Source organism: Zootoca vivipara, chromosome 16 (genome assembly GCF_965207765.1).
Source record: "Zootoca vivipara chromosome 16, rZooViv2.hap1.1, whole genome shotgun sequence".
Lineage (NCBI taxonomy): Eukaryota > Metazoa > Chordata > Lepidosauria > Squamata > Lacertidae > Zootoca > Zootoca vivipara.
The window spans coordinates 40,464,300-40,478,136 of record NC_142599.1 but is presented as its reverse complement, the minus strand read 5'-3'; the positions used below and the strand labels follow the sequence as shown (position 1 = coordinate 40,478,136).

At 45.7% G+C, this 13,837-nt stretch overlaps 1 protein-coding gene across 1 annotated transcript in view; it reads left to right on the top strand.

Moving 5' to 3' along the window:
• Nucleotides 1–13,837, top strand: part of LOC118078663 (T-lymphocyte surface antigen Ly-9) — a 31,028-nt gene that overhangs the window by 16,007 nt on the left and 1,184 nt on the right. The window contains exons 7-8 of the mRNA XM_088659934.1: nucleotides 12,420–12,764; nucleotides 12,916–13,215. Coding sequence (XP_088516060.1) covers nucleotides 12,420–12,764; nucleotides 12,916–13,215 — 645 coding nt within the window. The remainder of the gene's footprint in view (nucleotides 1–12,419; nucleotides 12,765–12,915; nucleotides 13,216–13,837) is intronic.

The following is a 13,837-nucleotide window of genomic DNA, read 5'->3' as shown; positions in this document are numbered from 1 at the left end:
TCCTCTGCCGTCCCCTTCTCCTAGTGCCCTCAATCTTTCCCAACATCAGGGTCTTTTCCAAGGATTCTTCTCTTCTCATGAGGTGGCCAAAGTATTGGAGCCTCAGCTTCACAATCTGTCCTTCCAGTAAGCACTCGGGGCTGATTTCCTTCAGAATGGATCGGTTTGATCTTCTTGCAGTTCATGGGACTCTCAAGAGTCTCCTCCAGCACCATAATTCAAAAGCATCAATTCTTCGGCGATCAGCCTTCTTTATAGTCCAGCTCTCACTTCCATACATCACTACAGTACTGAGAAAACCATAGCTTTAACTATACGGATTTTTGTTGGCAAGGTGGTGTCTCTGCTTTTAAGATGCTGTCTAGGTTTGTCATTGCTTTTCTCACAAGAAGCAGGCATCTTTTAATTTCGTGACTGCTGTCACCATCTGCAGTGATCAGGGAATCCAAGAAAGTAAAATCTCTCACTGCCTCCATTTCTTCCCCTTCTATTTGCCAGGAGGTGATGGGACCAGTGGCCATGATCTTGGTTTTTTTGATGTTGAGCTTCAGACCATATTTTGCGCTCTCCTCTTTCACCCTCATTCAAAGGTTCTTTAATTCCTCCTCACTTTCTGCCATAGTCTCTTCCCCACCTCGGGGGGAGGAGATGTTGTGGGCGCCACGAGGCCTTCACGTGGGGGGGAATGGTTAGCATTCCCCCCAGCCCATTGGTCATCTCCCTGCCGCGGCACGCCCCTAGCACAGCCAATTAGGTTGCTCTGGGGGGCGTGGCTCGCCTATTTGAACAAGAGCGCGGCAGGGACTCTGCCTTGCTTCTTCTGGATTCAACAACTGCTGATCTTGTGAGAGCAAGGAGCAGCTGCTGTAGGGTATCGTATGCTTGCGGGGTGTGTGTGTGTGGGGACAGCCTGGAAATTTGCATCTCTGCCTTGTGTTTTCATTTAGCCCTTTGTATTTCTCTCTGCCGCTGGGAAAAACCCCTCCTTGCGAGCTACCTTTTTTTTAAAAAAAAGACAAAAAGCGAACCCCTCTACATCCCCTTGACTAATGTGTGCGTGTTTGTTTTGTATCGGGTTGCTGCTACACGTGCATAATTCACCTCTGCTTTAATTGTGCAAAAGAAGCCAGAGCAGCACAACCTATTTAGTTGCCTTTTGTTTAATTAGCAGCTTCGTGCTTCAGTAGCTTTGGGAGTGTTGCCGAGGGTTACTTTGTTGCTATCGTGGTTAAATCGTCCACCCCACCCCCCCCTTTCGCTGCTCCTAGACCCCTTTTTACAGCTAGTTCTAATCGCTGTTGCTATTTTCCCTGTGCTTGCTAACATTTTCAGTGTTTAAGGCTTAGAGGGAACTGCTGAATGTTTTTCCCTTTGCCGAGTTGCTGAGGGTTGCCAAGACGACCATGAAGCAGTGTGCATCGCCATTTTAATAGAACACGTGGCCACAAAGTTTACAAAAAGTTAAAATTCCTTGCCTTTTCTGGTCGCAAACTACAGTGAGTCTGCTTTTAAAACCCTTAACTGTGAGCTGCTGATATAGATATTGCGGGGTAAATTGCCCCTTGATTGCTTCCATTCACTGAGCCATTGGCCTTAATTACTGCAGTTGCTATAGTTATGTTTGCATATTACCAGCCTTTTTCCCAATTTTGCCCTCAGTGTCGGACTATTCCCTGGGACAGGGAAGGATTGCTGGGTCCCCTTTGTTGATTTTTGCTTCGCAAAGGTTCCCAATAAGTCGCGTAGAAAATAAAAAATGAGAGAGTCGGCTGAACTGCTGCTTAAGGGCTTGGCAGTTTCTATCTATCAGCAAAATCACCTTAATCCCAGTTTCTTTGTTTCCCTGATCGCCGTGCAGTCTTGGGTCGGATCCAGTAATTACTGCTTAAGTACTGCTTAATTGCCCAGCAGTTTCCTGTCAGCCTGCTTACATTGTTTCCTGATCGCCTAGCTGACCAGATCGCCTGGCCTTTAGATATATTTGCTCCTCTGCAGTTTACTTTGCCAATAGCAGCAGTTGTTACATGGTTTAGCTGCGGGGAAGTTTTATCAGGCCCATAGCAGTTTTGTTACACAGTATAGCTGCTCTGAATTATCTGGGCCGGCTTTAAGTGAGACGTTGCTTGCTACTATAAAACGCTTACCTGTTCTTTTAACATTTTGTTACATGCTTCCTGTTGCAAGTCCTCCTCCCCCCCCCGTTTTGTTTCAGTATTGTATTCTCAATTGTTTAAGAAACAGTACTTGCTGCCTTAGCCTCTTTAAGCTGTGGATTGATTATTTGAATTTGGCATCTGCTAGCTATTATTACATCTGCATACAAAATTCTCTTTCAGAATAAAAATACAATAAAATAATAATTAAATAATAATGAATGATAATAAAATCAGGACCTCTCTTCATGTTACCACACATTTAGCCCAGTAATAATAAATAAGTAAAAAATTAATAATAATAATAAAATCAGGACCTCTCGTCATGCTACCACACATTTAGCCCAGTATCCTTACTTCTTTTAGGGTAAATTTCATCATAAGGAAATCCCAGTATTAAGACTGCTTAGGATCTTTTTACATTTCGAGTGAATTTAACTGGTAGTGGCTTTTCCTTTTATGCTGCGGTTTGCTTGCTTCTATATCTCTGTGGGCATCACACTAAAAGAAGAAGAAGAAGCCTGCTTCTGGCCAGTATACACTATACTGTACTAGATTCCCTTTGAAATAGCTCTGTTGATGGGAGCACGGTGCCTTAAAACGGCAGGGTTGCACACTGATCCCCATGTGGGACAGCTGCATATTCATGCATTGCAGGGGGTTGGACTGGATGACCTACAGACCCCTTCCAAGGCTACAGTCTATTCAACTCACTGTCCCAGCATAAATGTACTTTAGGGTGGTTTGATTTATAGTGTCCTTTTTGGAAAGTAATAATATAATAAATAAATAAATAGGGCATCCCCAGGGGCCGCCAATCAGTTCATTGGCACCACCTTAGCTAATGGGGGCTCCTGCTGTCACCTTGCCGACAGAGTATGATTCTGGTTCTCATCCTGAGGTGGAGTTATTGTTTCTGGGTTGGCAGGATAGTAGTGATATAAAAAAAGGGGGGGGGAAGAGAGAGAAAGAAACAAAACACACACACACACACACACACACACACACACACAAAAAAAAAAAAAACCAGGGTCGCAGGTTCCATCCCCATATGGGGAAGGCTGCATATTCTTGCATTACAGGGGGATGGGCTGGATGACCTCTTGGGTCCCTCGAACTCTAAGGTCAAGTCAAACTCTGAGGTACTGTTCCTAGGTTGGTAGGATAGTAGTGTTGTTAACGCCAAGTTTGCAGGTTCAATTCCCATATTGGAAGCTGCGTACTCTTGCAATACGGGGGGCTGGACTAGATGACCACCAGGGGAGGAAAACAAACAAACAAACTAACAAACACAAAACAAACAACAACAACAACAAAAAACTCAGATTCTATGAAGCAGATGTAGCTTGGGGGTTGCATAACGCCATAACCTTCAACAATTTTCTGATGGAATTAGGGGCACCCTACCATATTCCTACTTTTCCCACACCTTTAAAAGATTCCACATCCTTAAAAATTTTGGTTATTGAATTCAGATTTGTCCCCTGCGAGAGTCCGGGATGCACAGTAGACTGCTTTAAATGGTGTCTAGTCCAGGTGTGTCCAAGCCCACGCCAAACAAACTTCAGCATTCTTAATTAAAATAAATAAATAAATAAGTATTGTCAATCCAGTCAGTGTGCATAATATTGAGTCACATTATTGAGAATAAACCCCGCTTCCTGAGGGGTCCTGCTTGCTAGGCGATGCAGACAATATTGGGGCATTGGCTGGTCATCAGCATAGATATTATCAACACTCGGGGGCATATTGTTTGGTGACTGTTTTTTTTTTGGCAAGAGCAATATTGGTTTGCAATCTTATTTATTCGATTAGAACCACAGGGACACGTCAGGCTGTTTCTATGCTTGGTCGCTGATTAACCCACTCCCTCCCCGTTAATTGCCTGCGTACATTCTGCCTATTGCAAATCTCATTGATGGCAGTATGAAACAGTGCTTTAAATAAGAAATAAGTACACCAATAATAATAATTATTAATATTTAATAATAATAACAATAAGCACCGTGCAGATATTTACAATCTCAAATATCTTTTGTATTGTATCGAATATAATTGGATTAATGTTACTACTGCAATAATACATATTAATAATAATAATAATTAAAACAACAACAAAGCATATATTACAATCCGTGCTTTCTATCGCTTTGTCCTGGGCCCTGTAGTTTATTTTGAGAATGATTTTGCTGGGCTGCTTAGCCTCAGGCTAAGGATGGCGTGGTTTGTGTACCACTAACAGCCTTACTTAAATATAAAATTAGAGGTCTTTGAGGCCAGGATTCCAGTTCAGAGCTCATTCACTTTTGGTTGGGAATCCCAGCATATATTAGCACAATATGAGGGTTTATGCTGTTGGATCTTTCGAGATCCAAAACTCCCCTCTTCCAGAGTTCTTCACTTCCCCTAGCACGCATATGGTGGTTTCAGTCTCTGGGGACTCTTGAACTTCGCAAGCCAGGCTGGCCATTCGGGGCGCTTCTGGCTGGGTAAACCGCTGGACTTCATTCCTCTTCATATGGGTGTACTCCTGACTGAACTTCTTGGATCTTTACAAGGGGATATCTCTCTGGCAGGACAATTGGTAATTCTTTCCACATTATCAGATTCAGTCAGGGCTCCTTCATGGACACCAGTGGTGCATGAAGTTGGCGGTTACATACAATTTAACCTTTCCAAGTTTCTTCTCATTGTAGTGGCTCTTCACCTTGGTGGAAGGACTTCAGAGATCTCTGTGTTTGTCTTTGGATTGATAGTCGAGCTGTCGTAGGTGTCCTTGCACAGCAGGCGTCGAATTCCAAGAGGATGTCGCTCCGCTCTGTGCATTTGTGCAGCTTTGCCTTAAGTTTATCATCAACTTCTCAGAATTTTTTCCCGGGGTTACTAATGGCATTGCGTTGACATACCGCAACGGGCTGAGGGAGTAGTGGCATCTTATAAGAGGGCCTGGGCGGATGTGATGGACTTAGGTCCAAAATCATTGGTGTCGGACTTTGTGGCCTTTTGGCTTGCCTGGTTACTATTGCATGCTATTTAACCTTTGGAAGTTTCTTTCATAATAGTTCCAGTTCACCCTGGATGGAGGACTTCAGAGATCGCCACGTTCCTTTGGGATGGATAATCGAGCTGTCATCGGTACCCTTGCAAAGCGGTCCAAGATGATGTCACTCCCACTCTGCGCAATTGTGCAGCTTCACCTTAAGTTTCTCTTCGACTTACCAGCACATTTATTTCTGGAATTACTAACGGCATCGCGATGCCTAGCCTCGATGGGCTGTGGGAGAAGCGACATATTGGCTCTGTCCACTCTTATGGCTGATTTCATTGACTTTCGGTTCAAAGCCTTTGGCTTTCAGATTTTATGGCCTATGGGGCAAATCTGGGGATATCAGGCACAGTCAGCCCTCCCGCCACAGATCAGGTGCTTTAATACCTTGCCTGACTGTGTTACCTGGATGTGTGGTTAAGTCTTTTACTAGCCTGACAGCCGCTATTCCTCTCTTAGCTTAAAAATTGAATAAGAATCGGTAAAGGACACCAGGCGATTCCTTCAGTTAAGGGCACCCACGCCTGGCCCCTTCATCATCCATCAGGATGGGTGTGCGAGCTCCCTGCCCCTGACCAGTCTGTCAAGGGCACTTGGTTATCCGACCTAATTCTATCCGATACATAACTATTGCTTCACATGGACAGGAGAGGGAAGAGTCCCTGTGTGGTACTGCACATTCCTTCCGAATTCGGTCTGCTACAGCAGTGGTACACATGGGCCTCTCATTGGAGAGAATAAAAGATTTGGGTCAATGGAAGTCCAAGCTTACAAGGGTTACCTCCGCTGCACAATGTGACTAAGCAACTGAGTTTGGCAAATCACTTACATTCTTTTGCTTTGTTCTCAGGAGATAATACGGTGAATATCTGGATGGTTGATCACAGTACCATGCCCAGGCGCGCGCCCTTGATTGGAGACTGGGTCCCAATTTGGGGCTACCTCCACGGGTCAAAGTTTCCTGCTTTACAAGGAGATGGAAGTGCTGGGACAGACTCCTGCCAGCTGTGTAGGCCAAGGCCGCCAGGGCCGCCTCACAAAATCCCCCTGTTTTCTTGGAGGTGCAGCCCGGTGGAAATGATTTGGCTTACTGTAAAGGCGTTGATTTGCACTGAAGATTTTAAAGACTTTGTCGAGCTGGGGACTGCCTTTCCAAATCTTGAACTATCTTTGGTCTTCACTGCTGAAGAGACGCATTTTGCGCGACTTTCACAACCCTGCTGCTATTGATAAATGAAGGAAATTGTTGGTTCTGGCAGTGGCCAGAAAGGTTTCAGCTTCAAATGGACAAAGTGACCAGAAAGGTTTCAGCTTTGAATGGACAAACTATCTTGTGCCCAGCCATAGGATTCTGAGAGGCCTCAGGGTGAGTCCTAGTTGAAGGACTCACAAAACGGTGGTTAATCCTTCACAGACTGCCAGCACAGCAGGCTGGAGTCATATGACTGCAAGGCGTCCCTGTACCGTGTTGATGGCATTCACCTCTCAAATGAGGGAAATGGTGTTTGGCTTGCTGACATTCCTTTTGCAAGGCGTCCCTGTACCGTGTTGATGGCATACACCTCTCAAATGAGGGAAATGGTGTTTGGCTTGCTGACATTCCTTTTGCTATTAGGTATTGGTTGCGGTTGTGGGGGTATTGGCGGCGAGCCCTTTGGGCTCGATTGGCGGTAGGCATTGGATTATCTCGTGAAGGTACAGGTGTGGGGGGGAGGTTGCGGCCATCACCTCCCCCAAAATGCGGAAAGGTACTCCCTTAAGGAGTCCGGGGGCGTTGCCAAGTCCGAAGCCGTGGTAGGTGAGGGCCAGAGGGCACGCCCCTAGCGGTGGCCCCAGGATGAGCTCCTAGTTGATGTGCATCGCAGGACTCATCCAACGGTGGTTAACCTTTCACAGACTGCCAGCAGAGCGGGCTGGAGTCAGATATAGTCGGTTAGATCCAATGCCTAGGCCAATACCCCTCTACATCCGTAATCAATAAAGTTGTGGCCTTCTATGCCCATTAACCTTATGCAATGTGTCTAGTGTTTTTATTTCTCGGGGAGGCATCGGGGTATCGCCACACAAAGTCTCTTCCCCACCTCGGGGGGAGGAGATGTTGTGGGCGCCACGAGGCCTTCACGTGGGGGGGAATGGTTAGCATTCCCCCCAGCCCATTGGTCATCTCCCTGCCGCGGCACGCCCCTAGCACAGCCAATTAGGTTGCTCTGGGGGGCGTGGCTCGCCTATTTGAACAAGAGCGCGGCAGGGACTCTGCCTTGCTTCTTCTGGATTCAACAACTGCGTTTCTCCCACCCACCTCCCCCACGTAGGCAGGGTTTTCTTCGTGACAGTGCTATGGACTACGGTTGGTCGCCTATTGGGGCCTGGTAGGAGTTTTTCCCACTTGGCAAATTGGCTCAGGCCTTGTGGTTTTCGCCTACCTCGTAGCTACTCGTCACAACTTGGGTTTTGGCGGTAGGCATTGGATTATCTCGTGAAGGTACAGGTGTGGGGGGGAGGTTGCGGCCATCACCTCCCCCAAAATGCGGAAAGGTACTCCCTTAAGGAGTCCGGGGGCGTTGCCAAGTCCGAAGCCGTGGTAGGTGAGGGCCAGAGGGCACGCCCCTAGCGGTGGCCCCAGGATGAGCTCCTAGTTGATGTGCATCGCAGGACTCATCCAACGGTGGTTAACCTTTCACAGACTGCCAGCAGAGCGGGCTGGAGTCAGATATAGTCGGTTAGATCCAATGCCTAGGCCAATTCCCCTCTACATCCGTAATCAATAAAGTTGTGGCCTTCTATGCCCATTAACCTTATGCAATGTGTCTAGTGTTTTTATTTCTCGGGGAGGCATCGGGGTATCGCCACACAACAAGGTTGTGTCATCAGCATATCTGAGGTTGTTGATATTTCTTCCGGCAATTTAATTCCGGCTTGGGATTCATCTAGTCCAGCCTTTCGCATGATGAATTCTGCATATAAGTTAAATAAGCAGGGAGACAATATACAGCCTTGTCGTACTCCTTTTCCAATTTTGAACCAATCAGTTATTCCATATCCAGTTCTAATTGTAGCTTCTTGTCCCACATAGAGATTTCTCAGGAGACAGATGAGATGATCAGGCACTCCCATTTATTTAAGAACTTGCCAAATAAACCATAAATATAAATAAAAAAACACAAGCCAAAACAGGGCAGTCTCGAGCAGGTCGCGTGCCCTGGTGCTGAGGGGCGGAGATCGCTCCGGTGCCCCCGCCCTCGCAGGGCGTAGCATGGTTTCCGCACGGCTTTGCCGCGCGGTGCCCTGCATACCAGCCCGGCACCCTGGCGCACCGCGCCACCGGGGGTCTACCTAGAGCCAGCCCTGAGCCAAAACACAATCCATCCTGCAGATTTAAGTATCTGTCCATAGTCGCCTACTTGTTATCAGAGGCCCAGAATCCACATTCCTTTGTAAGAAAATATGATCAATTTTTGCCTATTAATGCCAGAAATGCTTTCGGATGTTTCCACGGCTTCTCTCCACAGTGCCTCGCTCGCCAGAGACTTGAATCATTCAGTGTGGGGAGCGGAGGGGGGGGGGAGGGAGAGAGAGAGAGAGATGGTCCAGAAGAGGGCGCCCTCTCTATGGAAGTCACTGCTTGTGGCAAGGATCTTCATGGCACTGTTGTGGATGCCTACTAAGCAACTGTATTTGTTGTTATTATTGCTATTATTTAGTCAGCAGCTGGCAGCCTTCCTGGTAAGGAAAATATGTCTCATTTTGTTAGCCCCAAAATGGAAAACGAGAGAGATCAACCAAAGAAGAATGGCAACTTAAGCTGACAGAATATGCTCGACTCGCAGACTTAACATATAGAATAAGGAAACAAGAAGCATACATTTAGAGAACATTGAATATATGGGAAATAATTGTGTACACCTGAAAAAGCTGGCAGCATTGAAATAAATCCAACAGTGTAAATAAGTTTTGTTGGGTGCAATAATGGAATACTGAATGGTTTACCGTAGTTGTTGTAAAATATGCAAGGATTTATGATATGTAAAATGAACCATGGAAAGAGAAGAAGGGAAGTCATTGATGTTTTAACGATGTTAAAATGAGTATTTTAAATTGTAAAACAGAAAATTTAATACAAATGAGAGAGAGGGGGAGAGAGAGAGAGGGAGAGAGGGAGAGAGGGAGAGAGGGAGAGAAGATGTCTCAGAAAGAAAGTCTCTTTTGTGGATGTTGTGCCACGGGGACAGGTTGAAGACATAGGAGCCAATGCCCAGGGACTGTGGTCCCTTTGCTGCCCTTCCCCAATAAAATATTTGAGGGGGCTACCCCCCAAGTTGATGGGTATTTCCATTCAAACAGTATGTGTATGCCATGTAATGTGATTGATTATATAGGATGGGCTCACCTACCCCCCACCCAATATTTTTATTCAAGTTGGCACCCCGGGAATTGCCAATGCAGCTACGGTATTCCCCTTCCTAAGGGACTTGTGATTCTGCTAGGTCCCACCAGGTTCCCTCTGTCAAAGGTAGAAAAATAAAGAGACAACAACCAGGAAAATTAAAAAAAAGCAAAGTGTGCTCGTAAGCATTTGATTGTTTATTTGTTGTCCTGGGCAAGAGAGAGAGGGAGGGGAGAGGGAGAGAGAGAACAATGCATCAGGTTGATGAGGTGGAGGCGGGGGGGGGGGGCAATATGCCTATAGTCATGCATATTGCCACAACACTGCCTGGGAAGTCTTTCAGCTGTAATGATCTCAGGGAGGTAGGCAAGCCTTGATCAGAATTAATTACCCTTTTTGTAGTTTTATGGTACTTTTATATATATATAAATTACATTCAGAGTGCGGCTCCCAGCTTGCTGCCATTGCAATGAGTTGGTCACTCTGAGTCTCCACCCTTATCACAGCAGGAAGGACACCAAAGCCCAGCCTTCCCCTTTTGCACTTCCATTGCATTCTGACCTTTTCAGTTCTCCGAGATTGGGGAGAAGGAGGGAGTGATTCCCTCCCACTTTCAAGAGAATCACTCCCTGTCTGCTGTCTCTCTGCTGGTTGTCTAGCAACCCTCCCACTGCCGTCTATCTCTCCCCCTTCTTGCAAGCTGCCCTTGTCTGCGCTATCTGAGTCAGGGAACTCTTGAAAAAGGGGGGTAGAGCCCATTTCCTCCTGCTCTGTCTACGATCTTTTGTCTCCAGAGTCAGACTCTGTCTCTCTTTGTACTGGCAATCTTTCATCACCTGAGTCTGACTCTTCACCAGCACTCGATTCATCCACATCCCTGACATTAAAGGCCAGACAAAGAGGCACTTGGCCCCCAAGCTTGAGGTCCTCCATCCCTGGCTTAGGCAGAAGACAGGGAGTGTGAAGTGCAGGTATATTAGGCCCAGATACCTCTCACTTTATAAATTAAACCCTGACTGTTCCACACATAAATTTCACTTCAGAACCCCACTTCAGGGGTTTGAGACAGAGGGTCATTACCAGTTCTTACCTTGAGATGCAGGAGGCTGGATCTAGGGCCTTGTTTGCCTTTGTACTAAGCAGAATTTAAATCTTGTTAAATAAATAAAATTAAGTGCCCAGCCTGAGGAAACTGATGGCCCACATCATGCAAAAGGCAGAATTCCCGTCCTCCTGGTTCTGAATAAAGGGCTGGTTTCATCCAAGGATCTGAGGATCACAGGGTGAGAGACTCCTTGTGTCCTTCTACCGAGGCTCCATAGAGAGCATTCTTACATACTGTAACTGTGCTTGGTTTTCCAGCTCCACAGTCATGGATAGGAAAGTGCTCCAGAAGGTCATAACCACAGCCTGAAAGATTATCAGTCATCCCCTCCCATCTCTAGAAGAACTATACAATTCCCGTTGCCTTGAAAAAGCAAATAATATTTTACAGGATTCATCTCATCCTGGATATAGTCTTTTTGCACCGTTGCCTTCGGGCAAGAGATATAGAACAATTAAATCAAGAACGAATAGATTTTTTTAAAAGTTTCTGTCCAAGAGATATAACCATCTCAAATGCTGTAACGAAATAATATGATCCTGGGGAGTTGTGATGGATGTGTGTGTGTGTGTGTGTGTGTGTGTGTGTGTAGCTGTAATTGTGTTTTTGTTTTGTTTTTATGGGATGGCATTCAATTTCGTTGTACTATGTACAATGGCAGTAAAGTATCTATCTATCTAAAAAAAAAACCTCCACAAAGCACATAGTAACAAACAAAACCTTTCAAGTCCTAAATGGCGTTGTCCCAGCATACCTGAAGGAGCGTCTCCACCCCCATCGTTCTGCCCAGACATTGAGGTCCAGCTTTGAGGGTCTTCTGGTGGTTCCCTCGCTGCGAGAAGTGAGGTTACAGGGAACCAGGCAGAGGGCCTTCTTGGTGGTGGCACCTGCCCTGTGGAATACCCTCCTGTAAGATGTCAAAGGGATTAAAAACTATTTTAGAAAATATCTGAAGGCAGCCCTGTATTGAGAAATTTTTAATTTTTGATGTCTTAGTATGATTTGATATATGCTGTAAGCCACCCAGAATAGCTGGGGAAACCCAGCCAGATGGTTGGAATAATAATAATAATAATAATAATAATAATAATAATAATAATACAATTTAAAAGGCCACAGATAGCTTAATCAGCCAAAGGCCTTGTTGACGTCAGCCAAATATCTTCCATCAATAACATGAGGCTGGTGCAGAAAAGGAGACATTGTGTTGCTAAATTGTTTCTATGATACTCTATCCTGAAAAGGAAGTGAGATGTTGCAGAGATGATAAGGGGCCAAAAGAAAAAGAGGAAACTGCTGTGGTTGGGGGGGGGCTGTGGGCAAAGCAGGAGGGCCTTAACCATGCACAGTGGAACCCATTCCAGCTCTGAAACGGGACAGTGGCGAAGAAGATGGAGTCAAAAACCACTTGGCTAATTCTCTTGCTTTGGACTATCCAATCTGCAGGTGAGGCAGGACACCTGCAGCCAAATGGGACCCAGGATGCCTCAGGGTCCAGAGGCTGATTTCCTTGTCTTACATGGGTGGCCCTTCCCAGTTTAAATAAGAATGCCGATGCCAGATTTTAAGGGTTAAGAGAAGCAAGGGCTGTTTGGGTGAGGAGGTTTTTTGTGTGAATGGTGAACGTAATGACTGAATGCAGGTACAAGTTTCAAGGACTGTGAACAGTGTGCCTATATCATTTTTATTGGGACATAAACATTCTCTCTCGCCTTTCTCTTTTATAAATAGGGTCTCTAAGTATTCCAACAGAGATTCCTCCCCAGTATCAGGTAAGCTGGACCGCAGGAGGATCAGTCTTGCTGCATGTAAATGTTCCATCAGAAGAAACTGTCGAAAGAATTGAATGGGATTTCCAGATTGAAATTGGTTTGGAACTCTGGTTTGCTGAATTCAGGAGTGGAAAGCTGGAGAGGCCTCATCCAAGTGACAGATTTGGAAAGCGGCTGGAAATGGTCAATGAGACCACATTGAGGATCAAAGATCTACAGATGGAGGACAGTGGAGCATACAGGGCTCGTGTGAGCTTTGTTACAAAACACTTTCAAGATCAAACATTCCTCCTCACTGTATATGGTAAGTGATTGTTTTCCTACCTGTGTCTGTTTGTTAACTGAGCATAGGAAAGGATCCAGCCCTTCCCATCCCCTGCTGTCTATTTACTGGGCTGTTACTGACACTCGTCAGTGGCACTGATGGCACAAACCTTTCCTACATTTTCCCACAGAGCCAGTCCCAGAGCCAAAGATTCTCCCCCGAAAGGTGTCCAATACTCCATATGGCTGCAATGTGACCTTGCAATGTCAGGTGTCTGGAAAGGGAGAATTTAACATCTCCTGGAGAAGAGGGAACCCCCTCAGGGACTTAGAATTTGGTTCAGACTGGTTCCAGCTCTCTAACAATGGCAAGGACCTCCACTTGTCCTGGTGGCTCAACTCCTCAGAGCCCAACTTCACCTGCCTGGTCACCAATCCAGCCGATCAGAAGAACATCTCCTTCAGTGTGCTCAATATCTGCCAGACTAGGGGTGAGTTGGCTGCAAACCTGTGGGTGAACTGGAGGGGTTAGTGTTTTGTTGCTTTGGTTTCAATATTTACAGTGGTACCTCAGTTTACGAACTTAATCCGTTCTGGAAGTCTGTTCTTAAACCAAAATCATTCTTAAACCAAAGCACACTTTCCTTAATGAGGCCTCCTGCCGCTGGTGCCCTTCCACCGTTCGGATTCCGTTCTTAGACCGAGGTAAAGTTCTCAAACCAAGACAAAATTTCCGGTTTTGCGGAGTTTGTAAACCAAATCGTTCTTAAACCGAGGTACCACTGTACTTGTGTTTAGGCTTGCCATCTGTCCTGTATAATACAGGATTTCCTTATTTCAATATAAAATGCTACATCCTGTACTGATACAGTTTTATCCTGTATTTCAGGTCCTCTCTCTCTCTTTCTCTGCCGAGTTAGGGATGCTCTCCAATTGCATGTGTTTGAAAGGATGTGTGAAAGGTCATGAAGTGGTCACGTATTTAAGCTCTGGGTAGCTAAGCACAGACAGATTTACAAACTCATGTGTACATGTGTGATAAATTCCAGAGGGGCCATCCTGTTAGGTTGTAATAGATTGTAATGGATTGCTCTGAAATCATTTCAGCACCAG